This window comes from Arvicanthis niloticus, chromosome 16, assembly GCF_011762505.2.
Source record: "Arvicanthis niloticus isolate mArvNil1 chromosome 16, mArvNil1.pat.X, whole genome shotgun sequence".
NCBI lineage: Eukaryota > Metazoa > Chordata > Mammalia > Rodentia > Muridae > Arvicanthis > Arvicanthis niloticus.
This window is the reverse complement of record NC_047673.1, coordinates 62,441,020-62,468,831: the sequence shown is the minus strand read 5'-3', so window position 1 is coordinate 62,468,831 and position 27,812 is coordinate 62,441,020. Positions and strand designations below refer to the sequence as shown.

Sequence of the window (27,812 nt, the reverse complement as noted above, 5' to 3'; positions counted from 1 at the left end):
CTGCTGGGATCAAGAGCAGAGTATTTTGCTGGTATTCGTAAGATATCAGATTAAATGCCCAGCATGGACAAAAAAAAAAAAAAAAAAAAAAAAAAAAAAAAGGCAGGGAGGGAGGGAGGCTGGTCAGTAAGTATGTCCAATAAGGCATATATATTACTATGCAAAAATTACAACGCTGCATAATGAAGGTCAACAGCCACTTACATGATGAAAAAAGGTTGTCCGGATATAATCCAAGTGCCCAAGCAATGTGAAGAGGCAGCGCCGAAGTTTGTAATTCCAAACCTGCAAAGACAGAAATTCAACCAAAGAGGATGTAAATGTCTTGGACTTCTGAAAGGCTCATCAGGTTTCTTTCTGTTTGCTTGTTTGAGACAGGGTTTTCACAAAGCCCAGGTGGTCTTCAAACTTGCTACATAGCCAACAATGACTTCCTCTTAATTTCTAATTTCCTTCCTCTTGAATTGCTAATCCTCCTGCCAAGTCCTGAGCACTGAGAATTACAGGTACACATATCCAGTTTTATATGGTGCTGAACTTCATGAACACTAGATAAGTATTCCACTTCAATGAGCCACACCCTCGGCCCGTCATCTGCTTTTGTTAGTCGGAGTTGCTGCACTGTCTTTACTTTTGTTACAGTCAGTCTTCACAGAAATGCCTCCATCCTGAGAGTAAGGTGCTGTAATTATTAACGAGCTCCTAACTTGGCAATCTAAGGTTTCTTCTCAGTCTGGATCTCATTCTGACTTTATCTTCCCCAAATTTCCTTCCTCCCTGACATCTTAGAAGGTTTTGCTTTTCCTTGGTTTACTTCCAAACTATAAAATTATTCTTTCCTATACCAATGCTTCTTTTCCCCTTTAGAATTGGGGTATAATAAATATATCTTAATGTAGACTTAAGCACAAGGGTTAAGAGAAAGAGAGGTACTCAGAATAAAGGAAGACACTCCCAAGAACATGAACATGGGCTTCTCAAAGAGAAGTCACAGAATGTAAGACATACCCACGTGTGGGCACGGGCTCCTCACGGGAGAGTTGCCCCTCTCTTTTAAAATGAACATTTGCCCATTATTCTAACTGTTCCCTGTGCGGCATCTTCTACACTATGACTTTAGCTCCCTCTTTTATTCACAAATCCCAAGTATCTTCAGTAAGTCCCTTAGGTAGCTCAAGCACATCAGAGCCAATATCAAATTATCCATTATCAAATTACCCCAAACTCCAGAAAACTACCTACTCCAGCTCTGTCTTTCCAAGTTAATGTCATCCTCTTAGGGCTGGGGATGTAACTCAGTGGTAGAGTACTCGCCAAACACAAGAGGCCTTAAAATCAATCCAATCCCCAGCACTGAGGGGAAAAATACAGCAATGGTTTCTCACCCACTTCTTTCTTTCTCATCCCTCCAGCACTCATCACAAATAACCACTGTTGCTTAAGCTCTCCTCCCTACTCAGATGGTATTGCTGAAGTTCAGGCTCTGTTCACTTGCCAATGCGTTTATAAAATAATTTCCTCATGGCTATCTATCTATGTCTCTAGTCCTTCCTAACTCATCCAATCTTTTCTTTGTTAACATCTGAGTAACTTAAAAAAAAAAAAAAAAAAAATCGGTCAGGTCACCACCTGATGCACAACTTTAATTCCAGCACTCGGGAGGCAGAGGCAGGTGAACCTCTATGAATTTGAGGCCAGCCTGGTCTACAGAGTGAGTTCCAGGACAGCCAAGGCTACACAGAGAAACCCTGTCTCAAACAAACAAAGTTCCATGTAAATCTTATACTTCTATATTTACGGCCCAGTATTGGTTCCGTGTCTGTGCAATAACCAGAGGACTCATGAGCACTGCAAACACACGCTCACAATCTCATCCCTCTCTTCCTTCTGTTCCCTGCCCCACCTTCTCCAGATCTTAAGTCTCTAAAACCAACTGCAGATTCTCAAACACATCCAGCTATGCCATGTCCATCTCTGTACCTGGACTGCTTTCTTATTTTGAGTATTTATTAAATCATTCTCCAAACTACACATATTATTCGTGTGTACATTTATCCTTGTATTAAAGTCTCTTTGAGAATTGAAGTCACTTTGTATTTATCTGTCAACTCTCACACAAAGTAAGTTTCTGATATACAGTAAATATTCAGTAAGCATTTGCTGGGTAAGTGCTCTGGATAATGTTAGAAGTCTATGTTGGTATACATGAATTCTCCTGTCTTTTAGTTCTTTCTGTAATTCTCAAACCTTACCACCACACTGTCCTATTTATTATTCCCAGCCATGGCAGGTCCCCTGTACCTTAATCTTATAATCATCGCCTCCAGAGACAAACAGTGGCTGCTGCTTATGGAAGTCAATGCCACGCACTGGACCTACGGAAGAGACAGGCAGTGTCTGGTAAGGGAAGATATCCTCGAATGTCTTTGTCAAAGGCGTTTTAAAGAACCATTTGTGTGTATGTGAGTGGGTGCACACACAGCGGTCAGAAGACAGGTAAGCTGCAGTCAATTCTCTCCATCCACCGTGTGGGTCCCAGGGATGGAACGAAGGTGCTCAGGCTCGGCAGCGCTGCTTTATCCTGAGCCACCTCATCAGTTCCTACGACAATTCTTCTTTAAACAAAAGCACAGATCCACTTTATATATTTAATTTTCTTTAGTTTAAATCCGGGGAGGGCACAGAAGCATATGGACTCTGTCCATTGGCCTTTACAGGAAGGTGGCTTCAGAATTAGGTGTGAACCATGCCTCTATTTCTCTTGCCTGAGCTACTTTTCCCAGATCACTCTGAATCTATTTGGTTTGCCTCCAGGAGTCACTGCACTGTTTTTTGCTTTATACACATAAGAACATCTCTTGCCCAAGTAGAATTCAGTTTCATTTCAGGTATAAACACCTTCAGTTTTAAGAAGAGCTGTGTGTTCTCTTTGGTTTCAGAGACTTCCACTCCTAACTAGCAAAAATGGCCTTGCACCACAGCCTTCCAGACATTTTTGCCTAAGTCCTTTTCCTAGCAGGCCACCATAGGTGCACTAATATGATTTTCTTTTTTTCTTTTCTTTCTTTCTTTTCCTTCCTTCATTCCTTCCTTTCTTTTCCTTCTTCCCTCCATCCCTCCATTCCTTTTCTCCTCCTCCTCTTCTTTCTTTTTTGGAGACAAGGTTTTTCTGTATAGCCCTGGCTGTCCTGGAACTTATCCTGTAGACCTCAAACTCAAGAGATTTGCCTGCCTCTGCCTCCCGAGTGCTGGGATTCGTGTGCCACAAACACCTAGCACTAATAAAACTCTTATTTGCAGTTTTTGTCTGTTTGTTTCTACCCCCTTTTACTTCCACATTCTTTACTTTTAGGGGGAAATCCTTATCAAACTAGGATTCTTATTTGGGGGATGATAAACACTTGTCCTTAAAAAAAATTCGCTTTTATTTTGTATATGTATATGTACATGTACATGTGTTCAAGTGTCAGTGGAGGCCAAAAGGGTATCACAATCCCTTGAGCTATAGCTCACCAAGTGGTTGTGAGCTCTGGATTGATGTAGGTATTTGAGTTCAAGGAAGTGCACTCAAGTCTTCTGAAAAGAACAGCTAGCATATTTCAACACTGAGTCATCCCTTTTAATTTTTCCCTAGAAATTAACTTACCATCATGTTCATCAAATTTGTCAATGAGGGTGCACATCCGATAGTCCCATAACTGGATGACCCCATTGTGTAAACTGGTCAGGATCCAGGGTCTTTTAGGATGAAAACTAAGGCCTGGGGAAGGGAGAAAAATCAGAAAGTTATACAATGAGGTAAGGTCCCTGATATCATCTTTTGTCACATATGACAAAAAAGGAACAACTAGATTAACCAGAGACTATCTATCTATACCTTCAACACACTTGATAACGTTTTCCCTAATTTTTAAAGATACATTTCTGTATAGCCCTGGCTGTCCTGGAACTCGGTCTGAAGACCACACTGGTCTTAAACTCACAGAGATCTGCCTGCCTCTGCCTCCCTGAGTACTGGGATTAAAGCTGCACTGCATCACCACCTGGCTGATAACTGGCTATTATTGGATACCAAATACAATAAATTTTTTGTTAGGTATTTATTTTGTTCTGAGGTACAACTTAGTTGGAATTCAGCAGATATAACCTGGTTCTGTCACTGGGGGTCTATAGCTACCTGTATAGTCTAGGTCTAACTTGGAACCACTGCTAAGGGAAGACCCACCAGAGGGTCTCTATAGGATGCTCAATAATGTCAAGAAATCTTTCTGTTTGTTTTATAGAAGCGTAGACTATTTCCAGCCTTGTGTAAATTCCAGGGATAACTCTGCTTTCTCTTTTTATTCTTTATTTAAAAATTATTATTAAGATTTTTTATTTTTATCTTGGGAGGCAGCAGCAGGCAGATTTCTGAGTTTGAGGCCAGCCTGGTCTACAGAGTGAGTTCCAGGACAGCCAGGACTCCCCCTCCCCCCCCCAAAAAAAAAGATTTTTTTTTTTAAATTATTTTTTAACTATGTTCAGATGTGTGCCTATGTACAGGTATGTACACAAGTGCAGGTATCTGTGAAGGCCAGAGGTGTTGAATACCCTGGAACTGGAGTAACAGGTAGTTGTGAGCCACCTGGCATGAGTTCTGGAAACAGAATTTAGGTCCTCTGGAAGAGCAACCAGCGTTCTTTTTTTTTGTTTTGTTTTGTTTTTCGAGACAGGGTTTCTCTGTATAGCCTTGGCTGTCCTGGAACTCACTCGGTAGACCAGGCTGGCCTCGAACTCAGAAATCCGCCTGCCTCTGCCTCCCAAGTGCTGGGATTAAAGGCGTGCACCACCACCGCCCGGCGCAACAAGCGTTCTTAACTAAGTCATGTCTCCAGCCCTCAATTATTAATTTTTCTTTATAAGAGACGACAGACTTATGTCTAAGCTGGCCTCAAAATCATAATCTTTCCACCTCAGCCTCCCAGTCCTAGGATTATAGGTATGTACAACTACCATAACTACTTCTCAAGTTTTTAAAATATAATTTTTATGTGTGTATTTTGCCTGTATGTGTCCATGTGTACCACATACATGCCTGGTGTCTGCAGAAGACAGAAGTGGGTGTCAGATCCCCTGGAAGTAGAGATACATGTGGTTATGATCCACCATGTGGATGCTGAGAACTGAACCTGGGTCCTCTGTAAGACCAGCAAGTGTTCTTAACCACTGAGCTATCTTCCCACAACTACCTTTTGATTTTTTTTTTTTCCTTCTAAATTTCGGGTATTTTTCCCACCTGCATGTACCTTACCAATACTCTGACAAAGGCTCAAGGGAACCCATATAGACCTCCAATTCTCTTCCTTTTCTGGGATTTTCCAAGCATATTTTAACCATCTTTGCTGCCCCAAATGCCGAGCTCTGTCCCTCAGCTGGACCACAGGGGTCTTCTGTTTTCCTTCACTGCAGCCTGAAATCTCTCTCTAAGCATTAACCTAAACAAACATAGGATTCATCCTGTTTATCTTCCTTCCCTCAAGAAATAATTTCCTGTACTCTTTACTAACCAGTGTCTGAAACCATTTTAGTTTTGTTTAGATGTTTAGCAATTTAAGGCAGGAAAACAAATCTAGTCCTAGTTACTCCATCAGAATGACAAAAGGAAATACTAGAAAGAGGAAAGAACTGTTAACAGCCTGAAGTGTGCCCTCCAAGTTTAGTGCAGCTACATATAAACACATGCTTTATTATTTTATGAACATGGAATTATACATTGTTATTTTGGAAACCTTTCTCACTTAAATATATGACATAAACCTTTTTATACTTCATTTAAAAGAAACTCATTTTTTTTTACACCTGTAAGGAACGACGACACTACACTTAAAATTTGTAATGACATTTCTTTACTATGTGTGCACGGTGAGTTTTCACATGGGTACACACGAGCCATAGTGCATGTGTGGAAGTCTGAGGACAACTTGCAGGTGTCAATTCCTTCCTTCTACCATATGGGCCCTAGGTACTGAACTCGGGTCATCAGGCTTAGTGGTAAGCACTTTAACCACTGAGTCACCTCACTAGTCTATTGCATTTTGGGCTGTTTTGTAGATGAACATTTACTTCAGTGGGAGAAGGCGGGCTTGTGTAGCTCTGAGTATAATCACTAGCACACAAATACATACATACACACACACACACACACACATACACAAAAGCTGGGCATGGTACTATATACCTGTAATTCTGCCTCTGAGAGGCTGAAACAGAAAGAGAGTTTGAGGCCCACATGAGCTATATAGTGAGACACTGTCTTTAAAAAACAAAACAAAACAAGACGAACAACAAAACAGCAAAAAGCCCTTACTCTAAGAAAACATTTAAATTTCACCTTTAGTTTCTGGCTATAAAAAAAAGATCTACCAAAAGCAGGTGGTAGTAGCATACATCTTTATTCCCTTGGGAGGCAGAGGCAGGCAGATTTCTTGAATTTGAAGCCAGCCTGATCTACATAGTAAGTTCAGGTCAAGCCAGGGCTACAGAGAGAAACTCTGTCTTGAAAAAAAAAAAAAAAAAAACAATAAACAACAAGGTCTACTAAAGACACTTCTATAGATAATCTTGGCCAATTGCTTTAGTGCTTTAGGCTAAAGACTTGAAAATGGAATAGCTACAAGACAGAACATGTACACTAAAAATTTTGTGTTACATTTATTTGTTGGTGTATATATATGTTTGTGTCTAAATGCACACATGCCATGTATGAGAATCACTTTCTCATTCCACCATGTGGTCATGGGAAACCAAGCCTTGGTGACAGGCACCTTTACCTACTGAGCCATCTTACTGGCTTAGAACATGAATTTTCGTAATTTTTTTTCAAGCTTTTTCAGAGGTAAGGTTTCTCTGTGTAGTCCTAGCTGTTTAGAACAGGCTGGCCTCAAACTCAGATATCTGCCCACCTCTGGGCCACAATACCAGGGATGTTTGGGATTTTTACAACTCGGCCTCACTTTGTAATCTAAGCTGGTCTCAAATTTGCGGCAACCCTCTTGCTTTAGTTTCCCATGTGCTGGGATTACAGGTGTGAGTCACCACATCCAGCTCTGGTAGCTATTCTGTAGTTGTAAAAACATTATATGAATATATTCTAATAGCAAGTTAATGAAGGCACCTATTTTGCATGATGTTTCTTTTATTTTTATAATAAAAATTTTATTTTTTTCAAGACAAGTATTATGTGGCCTCTAATTCGTAGCAATTCTCCTGCTTCAGCTTCTCACAAACTAGGATTTACAGATATGAACCACTACATCCAACTTAGCACTTTTAAGTTTTTAATTATGTGTGTCTGTGTAGAGGTTATGTGTACATTAATGCAAGTGCCTTAAGGGAAGGGAGAGGGCACCAGATCCCGTGGAGCTGGAGTCACAGGCAGTTATGAAGCACATGCCATGAGTGATGGGAACCAAACTCTGCAGGGACAGTATGCCCTGGTAACTCCAGTTTGGCACTCTTAATGAACTCTCAAGTACTGATTTCCCCCAGCCCTTTCTAGTGCCCAAGAAGAAATCTGAAAAGAGCTCATAGAAAAAAAGGAAGACTCACTTCAACTACTCAAATACCAGAAACTGGCTTTTGTTTGTTCTTTTAATTATGTACATGCACACATAAGTTCTGGGGCTCACAGAGCGGAGAAGAGGGGTCAGGTCACCTGGAGCTGGAATTACAGGTGAATGTGAGCTGCGAACCAAACGCAGGTCCTCTGCAAGAACAGTAAATCTTGTTAACTGAGCCATCTCTCCAGCCCCTAGAACCTTTTTTTTTTTTTTTGGAACAGGGTCTCAGTGTGTAGCTTTGATTGACCTGTCACTCGATATATAGACCAGGTTGGCCTCCAACTCACAGAGATCCACCTGCATCTGGCTCCTGAGTGCTGGGATTAAAGCCACCATGACTGTCACCAGAGATGATGATTCTCTTCCTTTTTGCCATTTTGAGATAAGGTCTCTCTACATAGCCCTGGTGGTACTAAGAATTCTTAATGGCACCTTTATGATCAAATTTCCCATGACACTTAGAAGCTGCTCAGAATATAGCCTCACATTAAATAGCCTCCAGTTTTTAAGTTACTAAGTCTGGCCAGGCACTATTATAAACACACTTAATATACTTACTTTCTCTTTTTAATTCTCTTTATGAGGAGATGTTAATTATCCTTATTTTTAAAGATAAGAATATAGAGATTTGGAGATAGTAAGTAAGCCATATAAGGTGGCTTGTTAGTAGATGTTTCAGAATCCCTAAGCAAATCCAATGGACTCCAATGAACAAATTCTAGACCACTTCACAAATTCTATAATGCATGTTATGAAATATTCCAGATATATTTCTATCAGATTTCTGTAGACTTAATTCTCTGTTTTCTAATATCAATATTATGAAAGAGTGTGATCTCAGGCCTTTGTTTTTCAAGATTTATTACCAAAAACATTTTTTATCTGATATTCAAATCTAATACAAAGCATCTTGTATTTCATCGGACAATCTGCCCAGTCTCGGGAATTTATGGGGCTGTAGGCCTCCATTCCCCAACTCCAAATAGGCAAAAACATCAGCGGAAGCACTGAACATTGAAATGGTGGAGACAGGCTACTGGAGTAGCCAGTGACTGACTCCGGAAAAAACTACAATGACAGAAGCCGAGAATCAATCCCCAGAAGTATTCCGTACAACATGGTCATCAAAAAGCATACAAGTCCCAAGGCCTTAAGAACAGAAAGAGTTGGAACACACCCCCAAAAGAGGTGGATGGAAAGAATAGGAAGCGGGCCTAAGGGCTCTCTTACAATGCAGAAACGAACCATGACACGAGTAAATCAAAGCCCCAGGACACACTAAGCAGCGCGGACTAGGGAGTCTCCACTAACCCTAACCCGCCTCCCTCGGTTATTCCTCTGGGTTCTTCCAGTAGGCCCAATTCGGTCAGCGAGTCTTCCCTTTCTCTCTTCCTTGGTGATAGCACCACCCCTAACATCCAACCCCCGTTGTTCCCCTTTTCTTCTTCAATACCTTTGACCCGCGCGCTCTTGGTCTCGAATTTGGTTAGCATCCTTCAGGCCTCCGGCTCCCAAGTCAGATTAGCAGGTCCCGCTGCTCCCGGTGGCACTCCCAATGCCTCCACGTCAGCTACCCTAGGTCGCGGCTCCCGGAAGCTCCTCAGACACGAACTTCCGGTCTTTGGAGCGCTGGGCCACAGAGACGAAGCCAGAGGAATCCTAGAGAGGCCGCTGCGAGACTGGAAGGGACCTGAGGCTTCCGCCCAGCGGAGAGGCAAGATGGCTACGACTAGGGACGGCTCTGGGTCTGACCCAGGAAGTCGGGGTCTTCTTCTTCTGTCTTTTTCCGTCGTACTGACAGGTGAGGTCATCCCATCCCGGAGCTCTGGTCTTTATGAGGAACCGTCCGGAACGGCCCATCACTAGTGCAGGCGTTGCCCTTCTGGTTCCGATTGCCCCTCTGTCCCCCGCCCTGTAAATCCTTCTTGTCTTTCGTTCCCATGACATAAGTTCCTCCTTTGCTGGACCTTCATTTCTTCTCTCCCGAGGCACGTCGTTTCGCTCATTTCTCTCCAGCCCTTTTCTGGGTTTCCAACCTGATTCACTTTAACCTTATTCGCATGCTTCATTTTCTTTAAATCCCAGCCGGCCCACCAGCAATCAAAAGGGACAGGTGTGAAAAGCTCAGCCTCCTTCCTCTGGTTTAGTATTTTTGAGATCAAAACAGTCTTGTTTTGTGGTCTCGGTCTAACGTTGAAAAATGAGAGCCTTCATTTCCTCCTGTTGGTTCTAGACTAAATTTGTGTTCCTTATTTTCTTTGCTTACTAAAGTGAGGCTATCGTTAGCTTAGCTGCTTTAAACTGTTAAGAGGGAAGTAATGATTCAAGGAATTTTAGACGTTTAATGTATATGAATATTTTCATTTTTTCCAATCTACTGTCTATTTAGTGATCTTGCCATTATGAGTTACAATCAGTAACACACCTGTAATTATTTATAGTGTGTTCAACTAAGAGTTAAGCAAAGCTATGCATTTTTTTATATGTATGGCTTTCTAGTTAAGACCTGAAATGCAACCATTTCCTTGTATAACCATGACTCAAGGTTTCTCTACATTCACATTGCTTTTGACAAGCTTCAAGGGAGAAAACTATAGCTGCCCCATACTCTAGGTGCCCTCGAAAATGATCTGATGTTTCATTAACTGAACAGGTGTGTGGCATAAGGTTTCTCCTTCTAGGTCTGTTCAGATTCTTACGTGGTTTTTGTTGTTAATGCTTTTCTTTGTTTGGTTTTGGTAATCTATATTCTTAGACTAGAGCTCTTTTGGTAACTAATTAGTAATGTCCATACAAGATAGAAAAGCAGACTTGTTTACCCCTGCAGCTGGACGCTGGCACATCTGAAGTCAAAGACTTTTGACAATCATCTTTTAGCTTTATAGTTAATTGATCATCATGGAGTTTAATAACTTTCTAAGATACACAGCTGGGTACTCTGCAACACTTATGGTCCAATAATGTGGCCAAGAAGTGAAAAGAATGATCATTAATCTCATGTTAGATAGTATGATAGTGAATGATTTACCCAAACCATGAATCAAGCTAATGGTGATAGAGGTTAATACCAAATATCTTTCACTTTTTCCTAATACTGTTTATCTTCTGGTCAGGATTGTGTGGGGGAAACTCAGTGGAGAGGAAAATCTACATTCCCTTAAATAAAACAGCTCCTTGTGTCCGCCTGCTCAATGCAACTCATCAGATTGGCTGCCAGTGTAAGTTGAGATTGGGATTTGTATTTGTGGACATTAATAATTCAGTTTCTATCCTGGCTACTCGGAAATACTTATGTCCTGCTTAGAGTCTTGGCATTCAAATTAGAGTGTGTGGATAGGAGGTGATTATCATCCGTCAAACCAGGCAAGGTAATTAATAAGAACTGAAACTTAGTAAATGTTGTTTTAATGTGTGCATTTTATTTTTACCTCTGCAACAGTCCTGTTATTAACATTGTACTAATGATGAAACTAAAACTTAAGAGAAATCGATTAACTTTCCCAGCATCATCATGATAGTAAGAAATCAAGCTAGGTTCTGAACCTGGTAGGATTCTCAGCTATCTTACCATACAGTTCTCTAAGGGAAAAGCAATCCCATATTCTATGGAGTCAAATCATCACTGTGTCACTCTGAGGGATCTCTTTTGAACCAAAATGACCCTCCCCCCCCCCCCCCCCCCCCCCCCGAGACATAGTCTTGCTATGTACCCCAGGCTGGCTTTGGCTTCTGCTGAGTTTTGGGACTGCAAGCAAGTGCTGCTATTTGCTAAGTTTTGTGCCAAACATGTGCCACTATTTGCTGTTGTTGTTTTGTGGTGCTGTTGATTGAATCCCTACCATCAAGCTAGTATCCTCAAACCCCCAAATCGGTCTCTTCAAGAACAATAAACTAGGTGAAGCAAAGGCGTGCTAAGTAGGGCTGGAGAGAGGACACGGTGATTAAGAGCACTTGTTGCTCTGGGAAAGGGCTGATTTTTGGTTCCCAGCACTCACATGTAGCTCTTATCCATCCATCACTCCAGTTCCAGGAGATTTGATGTTTCTGTCCTCCACTGGCACAGGCACCAGCATGCACATACACATACATGCAGGCAAAACACTCATACACAAAAATGTTTTTTAAATTACTTTTTATTTTTTATTTTTTTAAAACCACCTAAGGGCTGGGGACATGGCCCAGTAGGTAAAAGCTCTTGGGCATGCATGACAACCTGAATTTGAATCTCTATAGCCACATTTTTAAAAAGCTATAGTCATAACGTGACTTGTAATTCTGGCACTTCTATGGAGAAATGGGAGGCAGAGACAGAAAAATCCCTAGGAACTTACAGGCCAGGTAGTCTGTTGTTGAAAACAAAAGAAATCCTGTCTCAGACAAGGTAGAAAACAAGGAAAGGACATATATCTGAGACCGTCTCTGTCAGGCATTTTCGCATAGGAATGTGCACACACAGACACAAGTGCCAAATAAGGGTGGGGATGGAACTAAGTCCCCCCAGTGTAGTGTGCAGGCCTAGCAAATGCAGAGTCCTGGTTTCAGTCCCCAGCACCATATAAATTGTATACAGTGGCACTGCTGTAATTGTAACACTCAGAGGTAAGGCCAGCCTGAGCTAGAGACCCTATTGTTCCTCCCATCTGCCAAACAGTTGCAAGAAAAATGACTGAAGTATTTGGACTTACTCTTGTGTTCTGTCAGTGTGTTCCAAAATAGAATACCATGACAACACTACCATTCTCAACACTGTCTAGATTGCTGGAAGTGTAGTTCAGTGGTAGAGCACTAGCCTAACATGCACAAGGCTCTGAATTCAGTCTCTGGGTACTATACATATATTAATACAATAAAAATCACAGCTCGTTTTCTGCTTAAGCTATCATCATCAGATTTTAGTCTTTTATGGATAGTAGCTCTGTCAGGATATAATTTTGCAGATAAACAAGGTCTGATCTTGGCTTTACTATCAAATTAATCACGTCTGAATTTTAGTACACTTTTAATAATGGCTGTAATAGATACACAGAGCTAAAATTCAAAGTACCTTTTCTTTTTCCTTTTCCTTTTTTTCTTTTTTCTTTCTTTTTTTTTGTTTTTTTGTTTTTGTTGTTGTTGTTTTGTTTTTAAGACAGGATCTCATTATATAGCCTAGGCTGGTCTTGAACTTCTAACCTTCTTGCCTCAGACTCCCTAATGCTGAAATTGCAGGCATTCCCTGATTCAAACACTTTTCAAGTAAATGTTTGTTATTGATGTGGAATAAAGTGTCAGATAGTATTATGTGATTGCCAGGAACCTTCCATCTTGATAAAAAGAAACCCAGTCCTGAAAAGTAACGGATTTGCTCAGGGAGGTGGGTATTTCTTTTTATCTATACTTCTGTGAGCGATTCCACAAGCTGATTGTCCCATTTTCCCTGTACAGGAAGCACTGCAAGTAGATTCATTGGTTTCAAACAGCCTAAGGTTGGATTTAGTTACTTATCTGAGTTGTGGATGAAAGAGAACCAGATCCAGGACAGGCTGAGATCAGACCTAACTAAGGACCCTATCCTCCTGAAGCTGTGCTCCAAAGACTCTCCTGGAGAAGAGTAATTTCCTGCAGGTTCTTCAAGCAGCCCTTGGGAAGCAAAGCAGTAGTAGCCTCTAGAGATAAAGCCAAGGCTAGTGCAGAGAGGAAAGGGGAGGGGAGGGACGGGGCTGAACTCTGGCCGTTTCCTCGTGAGGGCCTTGTTTCCTTCTCAACCTTCTGAGTCTTGCCTCGTCATATCTGTGCATTCCTTCAGAGGCAACACCCTTTTTAATTAGGGCTGGGAGCATAATGAAACTAAGTAAAAAAATGGAACTCTGGATTTGACTTTCTGATTATAATGACCTACTTCTCCGGATCCTGAAAGTGCTCAAAGAGAGCCACGTGACTTTGTTTTCCCTCCATCCCTCCTGTATAGTGAACAGGGATGAGAAAGTTGTTTCTTGCCAAAGGTCAACGGTCCAGAGAAAAGGAACATGTTACTTAAAACTATACAATCACCAGCTGGGACCCAGATGGAAGTCTAGGCTTCTCTAGTGCGGAGTTACAGTTTGTTTCGTTCCTGCCCTCCCTGGAGCCAAAGTTGCCTTTATTTACTTGTTTTTAACTTACCACACTAGTGTCTCTCTTTCTCATGTCTTAAAAGCTTTAGCAAGTATTATTCTCTTCCTTTCATTGTTGTTTTTCTTAAAGCCTTTGTTTTAACTAACGCTGTCCCAAGCCCTGCTATTTTTCCATATTTTATTATTGCCACGAACATGATCCTGTTAAGTGTTTACTGTGCATGAGCCACAGGCAGATGTTGTAGACCCTTCTGCTGTATTTTCTGCTGTATTTACCTTTTAGTTGATCTCCTGAGAGAAGAATTCTATTTGGTTAGCAATTGTGAAGTACTTGAAGGATTTTTAATCTTTTTCGAGTTACAAGTATTTCAGTGCTGTGGTCTAGAAGCCAGTTTTCAAGTCTGATTGTGTATATTGAAGAATTACATATGGTAATTTTAAAAAATGCTTGTATCCAGGCCCCAGCAAGAGAAGGCCCAAGTTTTTATGTTTTCCTAAAGATGCAGTGGCTGGGGTATAGCTCTCTGGTAGTGGAGTATTGTATATGAGGCCTTTGACTGGGACACTAGTACCGAAAAAGCAGAGCAAAGAAGACCTTCTATTGTGATTCTATCCCACAGTCTGTGTTGAGGATTAGTATCTAAAGTAAGTCTTAAATAGCACATCTAGTCTTCAGTGAGGAGAAAATTCTCAGGGAGATCCTTGGATGTCTCCATATGATTTCCTAGAGACTTGAGGTATTATATTAAATTCTAGACATGCTGAACTGTGGCTTGTAAAATGCTCTGAGACAATATTTTTCACTCTTGGTCACATCATGAGATGTGTAGAATGAGATAATTTAGCATCCTAACACATGTAAAAATGGGCATTATTCATAGGCTGTCCTGCGTAAATGAGGCATGTACTCATTTGGACAACTGAGGGTCTTTTGAAATCTTAGATCCAGGAAGGAGTCAGTGATTATGGGCACATCTTCAATCCATTCCAGGCCTACCAGTTGGGAAACTCAGCTCTAGAGAACTCAGAGTTTAGATTAAAATCACCCTAAAACTGGCCAGGAGCAAATAAAAGTATTCCTAAATGAGACTGGAAAATGGTGACCCAAGAAAGCTACTAAAGCCAAGGAGTTTATGTCTTTTCAAAGGAAGGTCAAAGTTGTAAGTCTGAGCTGGAAACATAGAGTCTGGCATTTTCTAGAGGAAAATGCAGATTTTGAAACCTGAGTGTCTAATGTTCTAGAATCTTGTATATATAGGTAAGTGTTGGAATTGGGCAGAAAAAATAAAAATTTCAGAGCCTTTTCAGCATCTAATAAAAAGGCCATCAGGCCAGCAAGGTGACTGAAAGGGTAAAAGTGCTTGCTGTAAAAACCTGATGACCCAAGTTCAAACTTTTAAGCATTTTCCAGAAGGACCTCTAATGAATCCACTCTGGCTTTTGTTCCTTTTCCTCCTACAATGGAGCTGGGGGAATGCAGCTCTTCAAGTCTAGAAGTGGCGGTGTTTACCCTAATATTTTGTGACATCTTTAGAGATAAAAGATCTGCAGAAGCTGGATGTGGTGGCCTTGAATCGCAGGACTTGGAAAGCAGAGACAGGAGGATCACTGCAAATTTAAGGCCAGCCTGGTCTACACAGTCAGTTCAGGTCAGCCAGGGTTACATAGTGAGACCCTGTTTTAAAAAAAAAAAAAAAAAAAAAAAATCTGCAGACTTGTCGATTGTGGGAGCTTTAATATGACGCATTCTGTCCTGACAGCATCAATTAGTGGGGATACAGGAGTTATCCACGTAGTGGAGAAAGAAGAAGACCTGAAGTGGGTACTGATGGATGGCCCCAACCCCCCTTACATGGTTCTGCTGGAGGGCAAGCTCTTTACCAGGTAAGAACTGGGTGTGTCTTCTGGGGACTACTTGGAAAGAAAGAGGTGGTTCTTGTGTTGATGAGTGGCAACTTGTGTTGCTCTAGTCTGATAGGGGACAGGAAGCAGGGTTTGTACTCAGAAAAGAGGAGATGCCATCGAAAGGAATCATCTTATTGATCTCAAAATTAGACCTTCAGGGAAGGAATGGTGTCCAAAATCCTCAGGGACAAGGTAGATGAAACACTGAACTCAGGTTGGACCATAGTCCAGACTCAGAATTAAGCCCCCAAAAGAAAAAAAGTGAGTTGGTAGTTCTGAGTCCCTAATTCACCAGTTGTTTCCATCCTGATTATTAATCTATCTGATACCTTCCTGTCTTCTTTCATGTCCTTCTCTCCATCCTAGAGATATAATGGAAAAGCTGAAGGGGGGAACCAGTAGAATTGCCGGTCTTGCTGTGACTCCAGCCAAGCCCAATTCAACTTCAAGCTTCTCTCCTAGTGTGCAGTGCCCAAATGATGGGTTTGGTAAGCGCCTCAAAAGATCCTGAGAACCTTCTGTTGTTCAAGACTTAATTGTTGCTCCAGGGACAGGCCAGGGCCAGTCCACACACATGTCTGTGTGGACTGTGAACAGCTGTTACCTCTCTCCCTCCACACTCACACTCACCCTCACCCTTCTTTGACACATGCTCAGATACTGAATCTGCCAGCCTAGACTTGGCTGGTACCAGTTTCTGTATTTTGGCAGGATTGGCAGTAGATTCATGACTGCTTCTTAGAGTCACTGTCTCCTTTTGACCTCTTAGCCTCAGGCCAGTGATGTAAGGCCCTCCCACCTCTCCTGGTCCCTAAGTACTTGGTGCCTCAGTAAACTGTTCCCTGCACTACTCCCTGCTTCCCTCTCTCCAGGTATTTACTCCAACTCCTATGGGCCAGAGTTTGCACACTGCAGAAAAACATTGTGGAATGAACTGGGCAATGGCTTGGCTTATGAAGACTTTAGTTTCCCCATCTTTCTTCTTGAAGATGAGAATGAAACCAAGGTCATCAAGCAGGTACTGACTCTGCCAGCTCTGGCAGTTCCAGTGAAAAAGAGGATTATTTTCCTGTTCTTGTGTTGTTTGGAGGGAGGCTTGTTCTGCTCATACACACCTTGAAAAATGGCTCCTCAAAACAACCAAGGAGTTTGGTCAAGTGTAGTGGTGCATGCTTCATTACTCAGGAGGTAGAGACACCAAGTTGCAAACCAACCTGGCCTACATAGCAAGACCCTGTCTCACAAACAATGAAGAACTTGTAAGTTTTATTATCTAGTGTCCTACCATTTCTTGTCTGGCAATGAAAGCTTTAGACTGGACAGAAGTACATGGAGGAAGAATTATGAAACAAGGTGTTCAGCCATGGCTAAGAACCAGACAAAAAGAACATTGGACTAGGCACAGGCAGGAAGATCGCCAAAAGTTTAAGGCTGTTGTTCTAGGCCGGCCTGGGCAACAGGGACCTTGTCTGATAACAAAACAAAACTAGACAGGGAGAATTGGACTAAGAGTTGAGTTTAGTAAATCCCTGAGGTTTGTGTGTGTGTGTGTGTGTATGCAGTGTGTATATATGTGTGTATGCATGCGTGGATGGGAACACGATGTCAAGGCCAGAGGAGGACATCAGATAGCATGCTCACTCACTCTCCGTCTTACACCCTGAGACGCCTCGATCCCTGCACCTAGGCTGGCAGCCAGCCAGCACCTACAATCCTCTTGTCTGCCGTCATTGCTGGGGCTGCAGGTGCTGCTCGGCTTTCATGGGTGCTAGGATTGGAACATAGCTCTTCATGTTTGCTCAGCAAATACTCTTACCCACTGAGCCATCTCTCCAGCCCCTTGGGTCAGTTGTTTACAGCTCTAATTTGTCCTAATTCTGTCTAGTCTAGCTTCTTCATTTTAAGATCAGTTAAAAGATCTGCCTTTAGAATGACAAAGTGAGTTGCTGGCCAAGCTGGTGTGAATTGTTATTTCTTATTTCTAGCCAGTACTCATTATATCAAGACACACTAAGAGCAGTGGCTGAGCCCAGGCCTGGTAACTAACACCCACCTAATGCTTAGGAGACTGAAACAGGGTTATGAGTTTGGGGCCATTGTAAACCGTTAGGGATAAATTTATCTGCTCCAACCAATCGGTTGAGTCCATGCCATTTGTACTGATTGAGGAATTTTTCTCTTTGACCTTATATGGTTATCCCAGGACACCTGTAGCTTGGGGACTTATGTCTCCCAAAAGGGAGTGGCTTAAGAATGAAGCTGGGCCTTCCTCTTCCTGGAAAGCCAGAGAGGGCCTCCACAGCTAGCTGTCTCAGTGGGGTCCATCTCCTCTCCAGTGCTATCAAGATCACAACCTGGGTCCGAATGGCTCTGCACCGAGCTTCCCGTTATGTGCCATGCAGCTCTTCTCACACATGCACGCCGTCATCAGCACCGCCACCTGCATGCGACGCAGCTTCATCCAGAGCACCTTCAGTATCAACCCAGGTGGGCAGCTCCACGCCGTGCAGGGAGGCCCGGCCATGGAAGGAGCGGGCCAGGCAGCAGGCACTGGGTGGGAGAATTCTGAAGAGAGCCAGAGCCAGATCAATTGAAGGGGGAGAAATGGTCCTTGTGGTATATGAGGACTAGCCTGAGGTATCTTGATGGCCTAACTACCCTCCCCTTAGCCCTATTGCTCTCTCTCTCTGTCCTACTCAGAAATCGTCTGTGACCCCTTATCCGACTACAACGTATGGAGCATGCTTAAGCCTATAAATACATCTGGAGGATTAGAACCTGATGTCAGGGTTGTGGTTGCGGCTACACGGGTGAGTTTCGTCCCTCTGCAGCAGACCTCTTTAGGTATCTGATTTATTTCAGAGTGGGCATACTGGGGAGCCTTGAAAGGAGAGGAGCTGGGCTCTTGGACTCCTTAGCTCTAATACGTGTCCCAACACATGGAGCAGCACTCTTGGAGCAGGAGAAGGGTTTGGGCTTGGCTCTAATGGTCCAGTTTTAAAGTGTACCATCCTATCCTGTCTTCTGTTCTAGCTGGATAGCCGGTCTTTTTTCTGGAATGTGGCCCCAGGGGCAGAAAGTGCTGTAGCCTCCTTTGTCACTCAGCTGGCTGCAGCTGAAGCTTTACACAAGGCACCTGATGTCACCACCCTACCTCGAAATGTGATGTTTGTCTTCTTCCAGGGGGTAAGGGCTTTTTTCCTAGGGCATGATGACAAAGAAGAAGGGGATGGTAATGGTGGGAGAGGACATATTGACCAGAGCTGTTAATCAGAGCTCTTGCATGGGTCTCTCTGTTTCAATTTGAAACCCCTTCTTCCCCCGCCCCCCTTTTCTTTAGGAAGCTTCTATTTCCTGAAATTATGTCTCCTTTCCTCCCCCCATTGATAGATTAATTTGAGGCTTCTTTTCATGTTTATTGTCCCAGTCCCTGTGGTATGACAGCCTGGCTGTAGTATAAGGTAATAGCAGCCAGAATTGTAGAGAGTAGAAGGGTCTAGAAGCAAGTCTGTGACAGCTGCTGTTTGCTTTGAGCCCTTACAAAGGCTGCTCGCCCCATGTGCAGGCCCAAGAAATCCCATGCTGCATACATGTAAGAGACGGCTGCCTAAGTTGTTGGTGGGGGATGGTAGAGCTCACGGCTGTAAGATGACTAGCGGCTGAGATGGTCAAGAAAGCAGCCAGTTTTGTTGACCTCAGACTGCCTATTCCTTGGGAATTTCTCCTGTCTCCGCCCCTCAGGAAACTTTCGACTACATTGGCAGCTCACGGATGGTCTATGATATGGAGAACGGCAAGTTCCCTGTACGGCTAGAGAACATTGACTCATTTGTGGAGCTGGGGCAGGTGTGCATCTTCCTTCCTTGAACATAAGCTCTCTGTTTGAGGGCCTGTGCTGCAGACACTGCCCATCTCTCCCCTCGACATCTGCTCCCAGGCAACAGGTCGCAGCAGGAGACAGATCATGCATGTCGCTCTTCATCTTCCCAGGTGGCCCTAAGAACTTCACTAGATCTCTGGATGCACACAGATCCCATGTCTCAGAAAAACGAATCTGTGAAGAACCAGGTAACCCACAGATAAGAGAACTCAGTGGTATCCCATTGGTTCCTTGGAATAGGTGGTTTTCTGTGCCCATTCAGTACCTAAGTACTGCAGTTCTCATGATTAAGGACAGGTCGATGAGTGCTTGCTCCTTCTTTTCCCCCTTTTTTTTTTTTTTTTTTTCTTTTTGGCTTTTGAGACAGGATTTCTTTGTGTAGCTCTGGCTGTACTGTAACTGGCTCTGTAGTCCAGGCTGGCTCGAATTCAGAGACCGACCTTCCTCTGCCTCCTGAGTGAGTGCTGGGATTAAAGGTGTGCGCCACTACTACCTAGCATGACTTGTTCCTTCTATTCTTGCTGTCCCGTGGACGCAGTTGTCTGTCGAGGCTGCCTGCTGGAGTCCTGCCTGTATCGGGCTCTTGTATTGGTGGGGCGCTGGCATCAGTTTATTTCATTTTATGCATGTGAGCATTTGCCCACATGTATGTGCACCACATGCATGTCTGGTGCCCAAGGAGCTCAGAAGAGGGCAGATCTCTTAGAACTGGAGTTCCAGATGCTTATGAACCACCATGTGGTACTGAGGATCCAACCTTCGTCCTCCTCAAGAGCAACAAGTGCCCTTAACCACTGAGCTGTCTCTCCAGCCAGTGCCCTTCTCTTTCCTCACGTGTAGTCAAGGCTCTTACTGCCTACCAATGCAGCTGTAAGCCTACCTTCCTCCTTGGAGCACTCCTGTTGCCACTCCAGCCTTTGCTGCCATCTTGCTCCTGATTCCTGGAGCACTTAGAGAGTTCCCTTACATATTTGGCATTCCATTGTTGATTGCCCCCCTTCAGTTCCACACAACAAGTGATACATGAAAGACCCACTGAGGATAAGGCTGAGTCCTGAGGACAGCTTGCCTGTAGATGTGGAAAAACCAGGCCTCTTTGTGCCTTAATCTCCTAACATGGGAACTGTAGGAAGTTCAGAGTCTTGTCCAAACTATTTGAAGACTGTCTAGGAGATCGCAGGGCTGAGGGAGCCCTCCTGCCCTACACCCACCTCCCAGTAGTCTGCTTCTGGGACGTCCTCAGGTGGAGGACCTTCTGGTCACTCTGGAAAAGAGCAGTGCTGGTGTCCCTGAAGTTGTCCTGAGGAGACCAGTCCAGTCCCAGGCCCTTCCACCGTCGTCTCTACAACGATTTCTTCGGGCTCGAAACATCTCTGGCGTAGTCCTGGCTGACCACTCTGGTTCCTTCCACAATCGGTGAGTCACCTGACCCTGTATCCTCCTTGTTTTCAGAGGAAATCTATTCTGTAGTGTGGGAAGATCGCTGTCTTCTCCCACCCCATACACTCCCTCCAAAAACTCCCAGGACTTTGGATTCTTTACCCAGTCCCGATTCACAGGAAACCTGGAACCCTGGTTCTTAACCTTTAGCACCTCCTAGTACAGTCATCCTCTGTGACGGTTCCACGTCTCCCAGGTCCTCCTGTCACCTGAGTTCCCAAGGACTACCACAGGGCGTCCTCTCAAGCCAAGGCATGGGGGATGGAGGGTAGCTTCTTGGCTGGAGCATAGGAATGTTAGTTCTCTGGGGATAATGAGCAGTGTTCTTACTTTGTAAAATGTGGCATGTTGTCACCCTGTGGTGGGTACACGTGGCTGAAGATAAGAAGGTACTGCTAGTTACCTCTCTCCTGGTTCTGGATTCCCTCATGCTGCTCCTAACTTGAGACCAGGGAGAACAGGGGACTTCCCACTCAGGCTAGATGGCTCTCGCCAGCCCCGGAGCCAAATGAGCTTTTAAGTAAAAAAACTGATTGGGTCCCTGACCCTACCAAAGATCCTTCCTCAGTGTGTGAAGGGGGGATGGTTCTAGACTACTATCTGCTTTCCAAATCTTGTATGGTACTTTGAGGTAAAAGAGAATTCTCCTGGTTGGGTAGCTGACTTGGCCCTGTAGGGGACAGCCATTTATTCCTACATAAGGGGCATTTAAGGAGGGAAGCTAGGGATGCCCTTATAATCTGTCAGGCGATGTGCCACAGAGTATCTGTGTGTGCTGTGAGCATGCCTGACCTTAGTCCCTGACAGTTTTCCTCTGTCACTGTTAGCATTCATTAGAACACTCATACAGGGTGGCAGTTCTCTGAAAAGGCAGCCAGCCAACCAATTAGAGTCCCCTAGCGCTCAGGGATTGCTTACCTTTTATACTTTGTCCATCCATCTGCAGGGCCTTCAAATTCCTTTACCCCACCCACAGTCCTGCTTCGCCATTTTCATGCCTCTTTAATAATGGACTCTGATTTTCTTTCTCCTTTCCCACTGGACAATGAAGAACAAGATAGCAAGTTCCCACATGAAGGGCGTTTAGATAGGAAAGGAACAAGACCTGGCTCCATTCAGCCAGGGCTCATGCTATCTTCCCTGACAGGTATTACCAGAGCATTTATGACACTGCTGAGAACATTAACGTGACCTATCCTGAGTGGCAGAGCCCAGAAGAGGACCTCAACTTTGTGACAGACACTGCCAAGGTAGCACTGACCTGGGCTGGGTGGAAACATGGGAAACAACAGGGATACAAGAGAAGTGCTGGGAGATAGCTGACCATCCAGCCTTCCCTCCCCTGCTGCAGGCGCTGGCGAATGTGGCCACAGTGCTGGCACGTGCGCTCTACAAGCTTGCGGGAGGAACCAACTTCACCAGCTCCGTTCAGGCCGATCCCCAGACAGTAAGGAAAGATGGGCCCCAGGTCCTTCTGTTTCTGTTAGCCCAGGCTGCCCCTCCCCCGCACCCCCCCATGGTCCGTGCCAACTTACTAAACTTTGGGATTTAGCATGCTCCTTCATGCCTGCAAGGATGATACCTCTGAGGGTTCTTGAGTGGGCTTTGTCTACATCCTTGTGACTGGCTCCCATCTCCAGCCCAGCAGTAGAGTTCCTGTCTTGAAACTGGCTCTGCTCATTGTCTCCTTGGTCTGTGGCAGGTCAGAGCATTTTTTTCCTGTGTCCCAATCCTAGGTTACACGTCTGCTCTATGGGTTCCTGGTCAGAGCTAACAACTCTTGGTTTCAGTCTATCTTCAAACATGATCTAAGGTCCTATCTGGGTAAGCATCTGCTGAGAGGAGGGGGTCCCTACCTCACACACTGCAGAGAAAAGGACATCATTTTGTTTTGATCTTTATATTTTTTCCTCTCTACTTTCTTTCCCCTTGTCTTCCTTCCTTTTCCTTGGTGTTGTTTGGACCTTCTTCTCCTAACGTGCTCCCTTTGGTCAACGCTGGGCTCTTTCTGTTTCGGCCCCACTTGACCTCCCCTTCCAACTCCTGCTTTGCCTTTGGCCTGCAATCAGATGATGGACCTCTTCAGCACTACATCGCTGTCTCCAGCCCTACCAACACGACTTACGTTGTGCAGTACGCCTTGGCAAACCTGACTGGCAAGGCGACCAACCTCACCCGAGAACAGTGCCAGGATCCAAGTAAAGTCCCAAATGAAAGCAAGGATGTGAGTGGCGGTGGGTGTCGGAGGTGTCCGGGGCCTCCTTCCCTTGGAGAAGTTGGGACTCTCTTGGGCAGTTGCGGGATTGACGTGGAAAGGCAGAGGGCTAGTCCTAGGAACCTGAGTGTTGAGAGAGCTGTGGCCTGGGTGAACTCTGGCCACCTGGGGTGAAGAGTTGCCAGCCAGTTAGTGGAGATGGTTGGAATATAGTGCCAAAGGGGCACAGGGAGCAAGTGAGAAGAGTCAGCTCAGCCCTTTGCTGTGACCTGTCTTCTTGTGCAGTTATATGAATACTCGTGGGTACAAGGCCCTTGGAATCCCAACAAGACAGAGCGGCTCCCACGGTGTGTGCGCTCTACGGTACGACTGGCTAGGGCCTTGTCCCCTGCCTTTGAACTGAGTCAGTGGAGCTCCACGGAATATTCTACGTGGGCCGAGAGCCGCTGGAAAGACATCCAAGCTCGGATATTCCTAATTGCCAGCAAAGAACTTGAGGTAAGACGGGACTGGAGGGGAGGTGGCGTAGTCCCACGGCTCTTCTCGCCCCCTTGCCTCCAGCCTGTCAGGCTCCTTGCTGCTGTTTCTCATTTGTCCCAGATCTGAAGCAGAACCAGTGCAGTCTCCCTGGTCTGCCTGTGCCTCCCATTAGAGGTCTCCTCTACACTGATAGCTTGATTGCATACTTAGGAGAGCCCTGTTGGACCTAAGACCTATACCTCTCACTCATGCCCAGCGTCTTCTCTCTGCCACAGCTGGGATGAGTCAGTCAAGTAGTTATGAGCCCCTGTTATAAGTAAGTCACAGACATACATAATAAGTTCAACACAGTGGCAGACACCCAAAGCCATGGGCCCAACCTACCTCAAGTCACCTAAACAAAGAACAGATACCTTTCACTGAGGAAAACCTGGTCTGCTAACTGGGAAGGTGCCGCCTGTGGTTGTTGCTTGTTCTTGGTGCTTGACTTTAGTGCCAGAATTGTGATGGCGTTTCTTCCTGAGCTACCTAAGGCTATGGCATTCTGAGAGTGCTTTTCTTCCCTGCCCACACCTTTGCCTTTGCAGTTCATCACGCTGATTGTGGGCTTCAGCATCCTCGTCTTCTCTCTCATCGTCACTTACTGCATCAATGCCAAAGCCGATGTCCTTTTTGTTACCCCCCGAGAGCCTGGAGCTGTGTCTTACTGAAGAGGACTCCAGTTCTCCCTGCAAGCTCTGAACTTTACCTCCCAGACCAGGTGTCTGACTGGGAACAAACCACTAATTTGTCACTGGACTGTCTCTGGGCCTGCTTAGACTGGGATTGACACATAGAATGGAACAGTGAGTGGAGAGATGAATAAGTTGCCTCCCCTTCTCAGCCCCCTTTCCCATTTGTTTCTCCTTCTCCAATACCAGGGATTGTGGCAGAGGCTTGCTGCTCTTGTCTAACTCCCCAGTTACCCACCCTCAGCTGCCCCTTCTCGGGATCCCTCCTGTCTTTCCCTCTTGCCCTGTACTGCCCCCCCCACTGTCACCCAACCCCCACCTCTGTGTTCAGCCACCTGCTGTACCAGGAAGAGGGTGTGAAAGATTGAGCATCAGCATGCAGCCACCCCAAACCCTGAGGGAAGGGATGGGTTCCCTGGCTGAGCCAGTGTGTCTTTCTCACTGTCTTTTCTCCAGGTGTGCAGATGGCATGTTAGTGTGGGCATGCTGTTAGGTGGGTATCCCACCTCGAGCCCACAGTGCTCAGATGTACTTTTTATTATTAAACTATAATATCTATTTTTGTTGGGGTTTTTCCTTTTTTTTTTTTTTTTTTGTAAATATATAAATAGCAAGTTTCATTAAAATTATCCAATACAGTTTGTGCTTGTTGTTTGGTATTCTTCCCAGGCCACCGTGTCCAGTGACCCTGGACCAGAATGCAGCGTGTGCTGCTTTGCTGTCCAGATGGAAGAGAGTGGTAAAGTGCAGGGGAGTGGAAAGGGCTCTGGCAGCCCCAGGCCCCTCTCAGAACAGTGTTAGCTAGTGTATTCACTCGGAGCAGGTACAGAGAGGAAGCACACACGGCCCTTCAGCCTTGGGTCACTCAGGGTTGGAGTGAGAGACAAGGGCAGATCTACAGCTAGATATAACATCTAGCATAATAAACGGAAGCTTTGTGATGTGCTTCTGCGACTCAGGGCACTGGAAGTGACTGAGTCGGGATTTAGAATTCACCACATGCAGAAGCACAGAGAGCAAAGGCGAGTGTTTGGGAAATGGTAAGTTACCTGGTGTGCTTGAACCATGAAGATAAGCACAAGGTGACAGGCAGAGGCCCCACCAGAGGTGCTTGGACGCCATGCTAAGGAGTTTGAGCCATCCATTAAATGGCACACGTTTTGTAGATGAATATAGGAGTGGTTTGGGGCCGCTTCAGAAAGCCTCGGCTCTTGGAGAAAGATTCCCCTTGTCTTCATGGAGGCAATGTAGAGTTGAACAGAGCTGGGAGTGAACGTGGGCTGAGCTGAGCTAAGTCAGCTGAGGACAGAAGAGAACCAGCAGGAGTGGAGTCCTAGGCGGGGCCTTCTCCCCTTGTTGCTGGCCAGGAGGCTGTTCACACATGCCTGGAGAGCAGCAGAGGTGGGAAACTGGCTGTTTGCACCGTTCAAACACTCCCGTGTTCCTTGCTTGAGCTGTTCACCTTTTCGAGAATCCTGCTGAGAGGAAATGATTTTTCTCTAGGTTTCCCTCCAGGCTCCCTGGAGGAGGCATGTTTGGGGTTCTGAGATAGGAAACATACCCTGCTGCTTCCTCTGCAAGCCCCCAGTTGGAGCTGGAAAAGCTGTGTGTTGTGCTGGCACTGGTGGGAGCCGAGCACAGCTGCTGCCACAGTCTGGGCCAGCTCCATGCCTTCCTCGGCCAACAGGTCTCCCAGCGGACTGAACAGTAAACCCCCTCATCCTGCTGGCAGCTTCAGGAAGCGCAGACATGGCCGGGTACCAGAGAGGGAGCTAAACAGAAACAGAGGATGAGCTCGGCTTCTGTCTTCCATGCTCCCTTACTCCATATTACACCACCCCCACCACCAACAGCAGAGCCCAGTTCATGGGTTTTGCAGAAGTCAGGTTCCACAGAAGGAGCGCAGCCACCGAGATTCACACTCCTCTCAGACCAGTGTGCCGGCCTCTCAGACCAGTGTGCTGGCCCCTCACGGCCTGCAGCATCTTAGGGGCCACAGACTTTGTTTTTGGTTTGGTTTTGGTTTGGTTTGGTTTGGTTTGGTTTGGTTTGGTTTGGTTTGGTTTGGTTTGGTTTGGTTGAGACAGGGTTTTCTCTGTGTAGCCCTGGCTGTCCTGGAACTCACTCTGTAGACCAGGCTGGCTTCAAACTCAGAAATCCGCCTGCCTCTGCCTCCCAAGTGCTGGGATTAAAGGCGTGCACCACCACTGCCCGGCCTTTTTTGTTTTTGTTTTTTTCACATACTTTGTGATGTCCTAGCTTTCCTCTGTCCCCTAGACAGGCCGCGTCACCTTGTGTATTCTGAAATGTTTCATTTTCTAGCCCCTTCCCGCTCCCTAAGGGCTTCCCTCTTGCCCTGCTCTTGCAGTGTCATATTGGCCCTTCTCTTCCAACCCCAGTAGAAAGCTGAATGACCACCGATGCCTCAGTACCAGCTTTACGACCCACTGGGGTACCTCCTCCCTCAAGTCCAACCGGGAGGCTTTTCTCTAGCCGGTTCCTCTCCAGTTTATTTGAATAAAAGGGTGACTCTTTTCTTTTTCTAAGTTCTTGGTTGCTGTCCAATTGTATATTGTAGGAGGAAATATTTACTTATTTGTGTGTGTGCACACACGTGTCACAGCATGTGTATGGTCAGAGGACAACTTTGGGGTGTCGATTCCCGTCATGGGACCCAGGCTTGCATGGCAAGCACTTTCACTGGCTGAGCCATCTATTTTAAAAATCTACATTCTGTTATTCTGTACTGAAATCCCACATTATTCAATAGAACTTTGTGCCTTTGAGGGATTTATTTATTTATTTATTTATTTATTTATTTATTTATAGGCAGGGTTTCACTATGTAGCCCTGGCTTGCCTGGCACTTGCTATGTAGAATAGGCTGGCTTCAAACTCATAGAGAGCTGCTCCACTCCGAGTCTGCTTCTCTCCCTCGGGAAGCTTAGCAGAGTGGGTGGTACAGGACTTTGGTCAGCGGTGAGTACGCCAGTGAAGAATACACTCATACCTGGTAACAGCTACAGAGAACTGGTTCGGTTTAATGGGAGGGGAGAAGGTGGTATTTATGCCTCTGGGGAGGTGGGCAAGGTTTGTGTGGTCGTGTACAATTGGCAAGGCCAGGGGTGCTGGAAAGACACTTCGTCTGTATACTCAGGGGCTGGGAGGGCACAAGGGGGAAAAAATCTTAAAAGGTCAAACAAAGAATGAGGCTTGATAAGTCTCAGAGTAATAAACTCTTACTAGTGTTGATTGTGGGGAAGACTTTCTGGCGCCAGGTTGGGGGAGGGGAGGGAGCCCGTTCCTGTTGTCCTCATATGAGGTATCTGGGGTTGAAGCTGTCTTGACCCTTCCCCTATTTATTCTGGACCACTAAGGTCCCACAGGCCTCTACTTTCTGAGTGGTAGGTTTTAAGGAATGTGCCACAGCCAACTTGTTTTTTAAGTTAGCATACAAAGCAACTTAGTTTTG

At 45.0% G+C, this 27,812-nt stretch overlaps 2 protein-coding genes and 1 long non-coding RNA gene across 4 annotated transcripts in view; 1 reads left to right on the top strand and 2 right to left on the bottom strand.

Annotated features, from left to right (window-relative positions):
* Copa (coat protein complex I subunit alpha) overlaps positions 1–9,214 on the bottom strand; it is a 40,030-nt gene extending 30,816 nt beyond the window's left edge. Inside the window, exons 1-4 of the mRNA XM_034520110.2 lie at positions 9,052–9,214; positions 3,647–3,760; positions 2,302–2,375; positions 205–285 (exon numbers count right to left, since the gene is read on the bottom strand). Coding sequence (XP_034376001.1) covers positions 205–285; positions 2,302–2,375; positions 3,647–3,760; positions 9,052–9,091 — 309 coding nt within the window. The 5' untranslated portion in view covers positions 9,092–9,214. The remainder of the gene's footprint in view (positions 1–204; positions 286–2,301; positions 2,376–3,646; positions 3,761–9,051) is intronic.
* A 42-nt stretch (positions 9,215–9,256) lies between these two features.
* Positions 9,257–24,899, top strand: Ncstn (nicastrin). Of its 2 annotated transcripts, XM_076914491.1 has the most exons (18): positions 9,257–9,399; positions 10,712–10,816; positions 15,225–15,339; positions 15,451–15,574; positions 15,962–16,083; positions 16,468–16,613; positions 17,932–18,082; positions 18,296–18,405; positions 18,629–18,781; positions 19,337–19,441; positions 19,586–19,663; positions 20,719–20,891; positions 22,063–22,165; positions 22,267–22,362; positions 22,652–22,739; positions 22,985–23,139; positions 23,416–23,628; positions 24,198–24,899. In XM_076914491.1, the coding sequence occupies exons 4-18, from the start codon at positions 15,519–15,521 to the stop codon at positions 24,318–24,320; spliced, it is 1,872 nt and encodes a 623-aa protein (XP_076770606.1). In that variant the 5' UTR covers positions 9,257–9,399; positions 10,712–10,816; positions 15,225–15,339; positions 15,451–15,518; the 3' UTR covers positions 24,321–24,899. The 2 variants fall into 2 exon arrangements, with proteins under 2 accessions (XP_076770606.1, XP_034376002.1); XM_034520111.2 differs by lacking the exon at positions 15,225–15,339 and having other exon boundaries at positions 9,263–9,399.
* Positions 24,320–27,233, bottom strand: LOC143434735 (uncharacterized). The gene is made up of 2 exons (XR_013104465.1): positions 25,903–27,233; positions 24,320–25,816 (listed from the first exon to the last, which is right to left on the bottom strand). It is a non-coding gene; the product is annotated as an uncharacterized LOC143434735 (long non-coding RNA).
* Between the last annotated feature and the right edge of the window lie 579 nt (positions 27,234–27,812).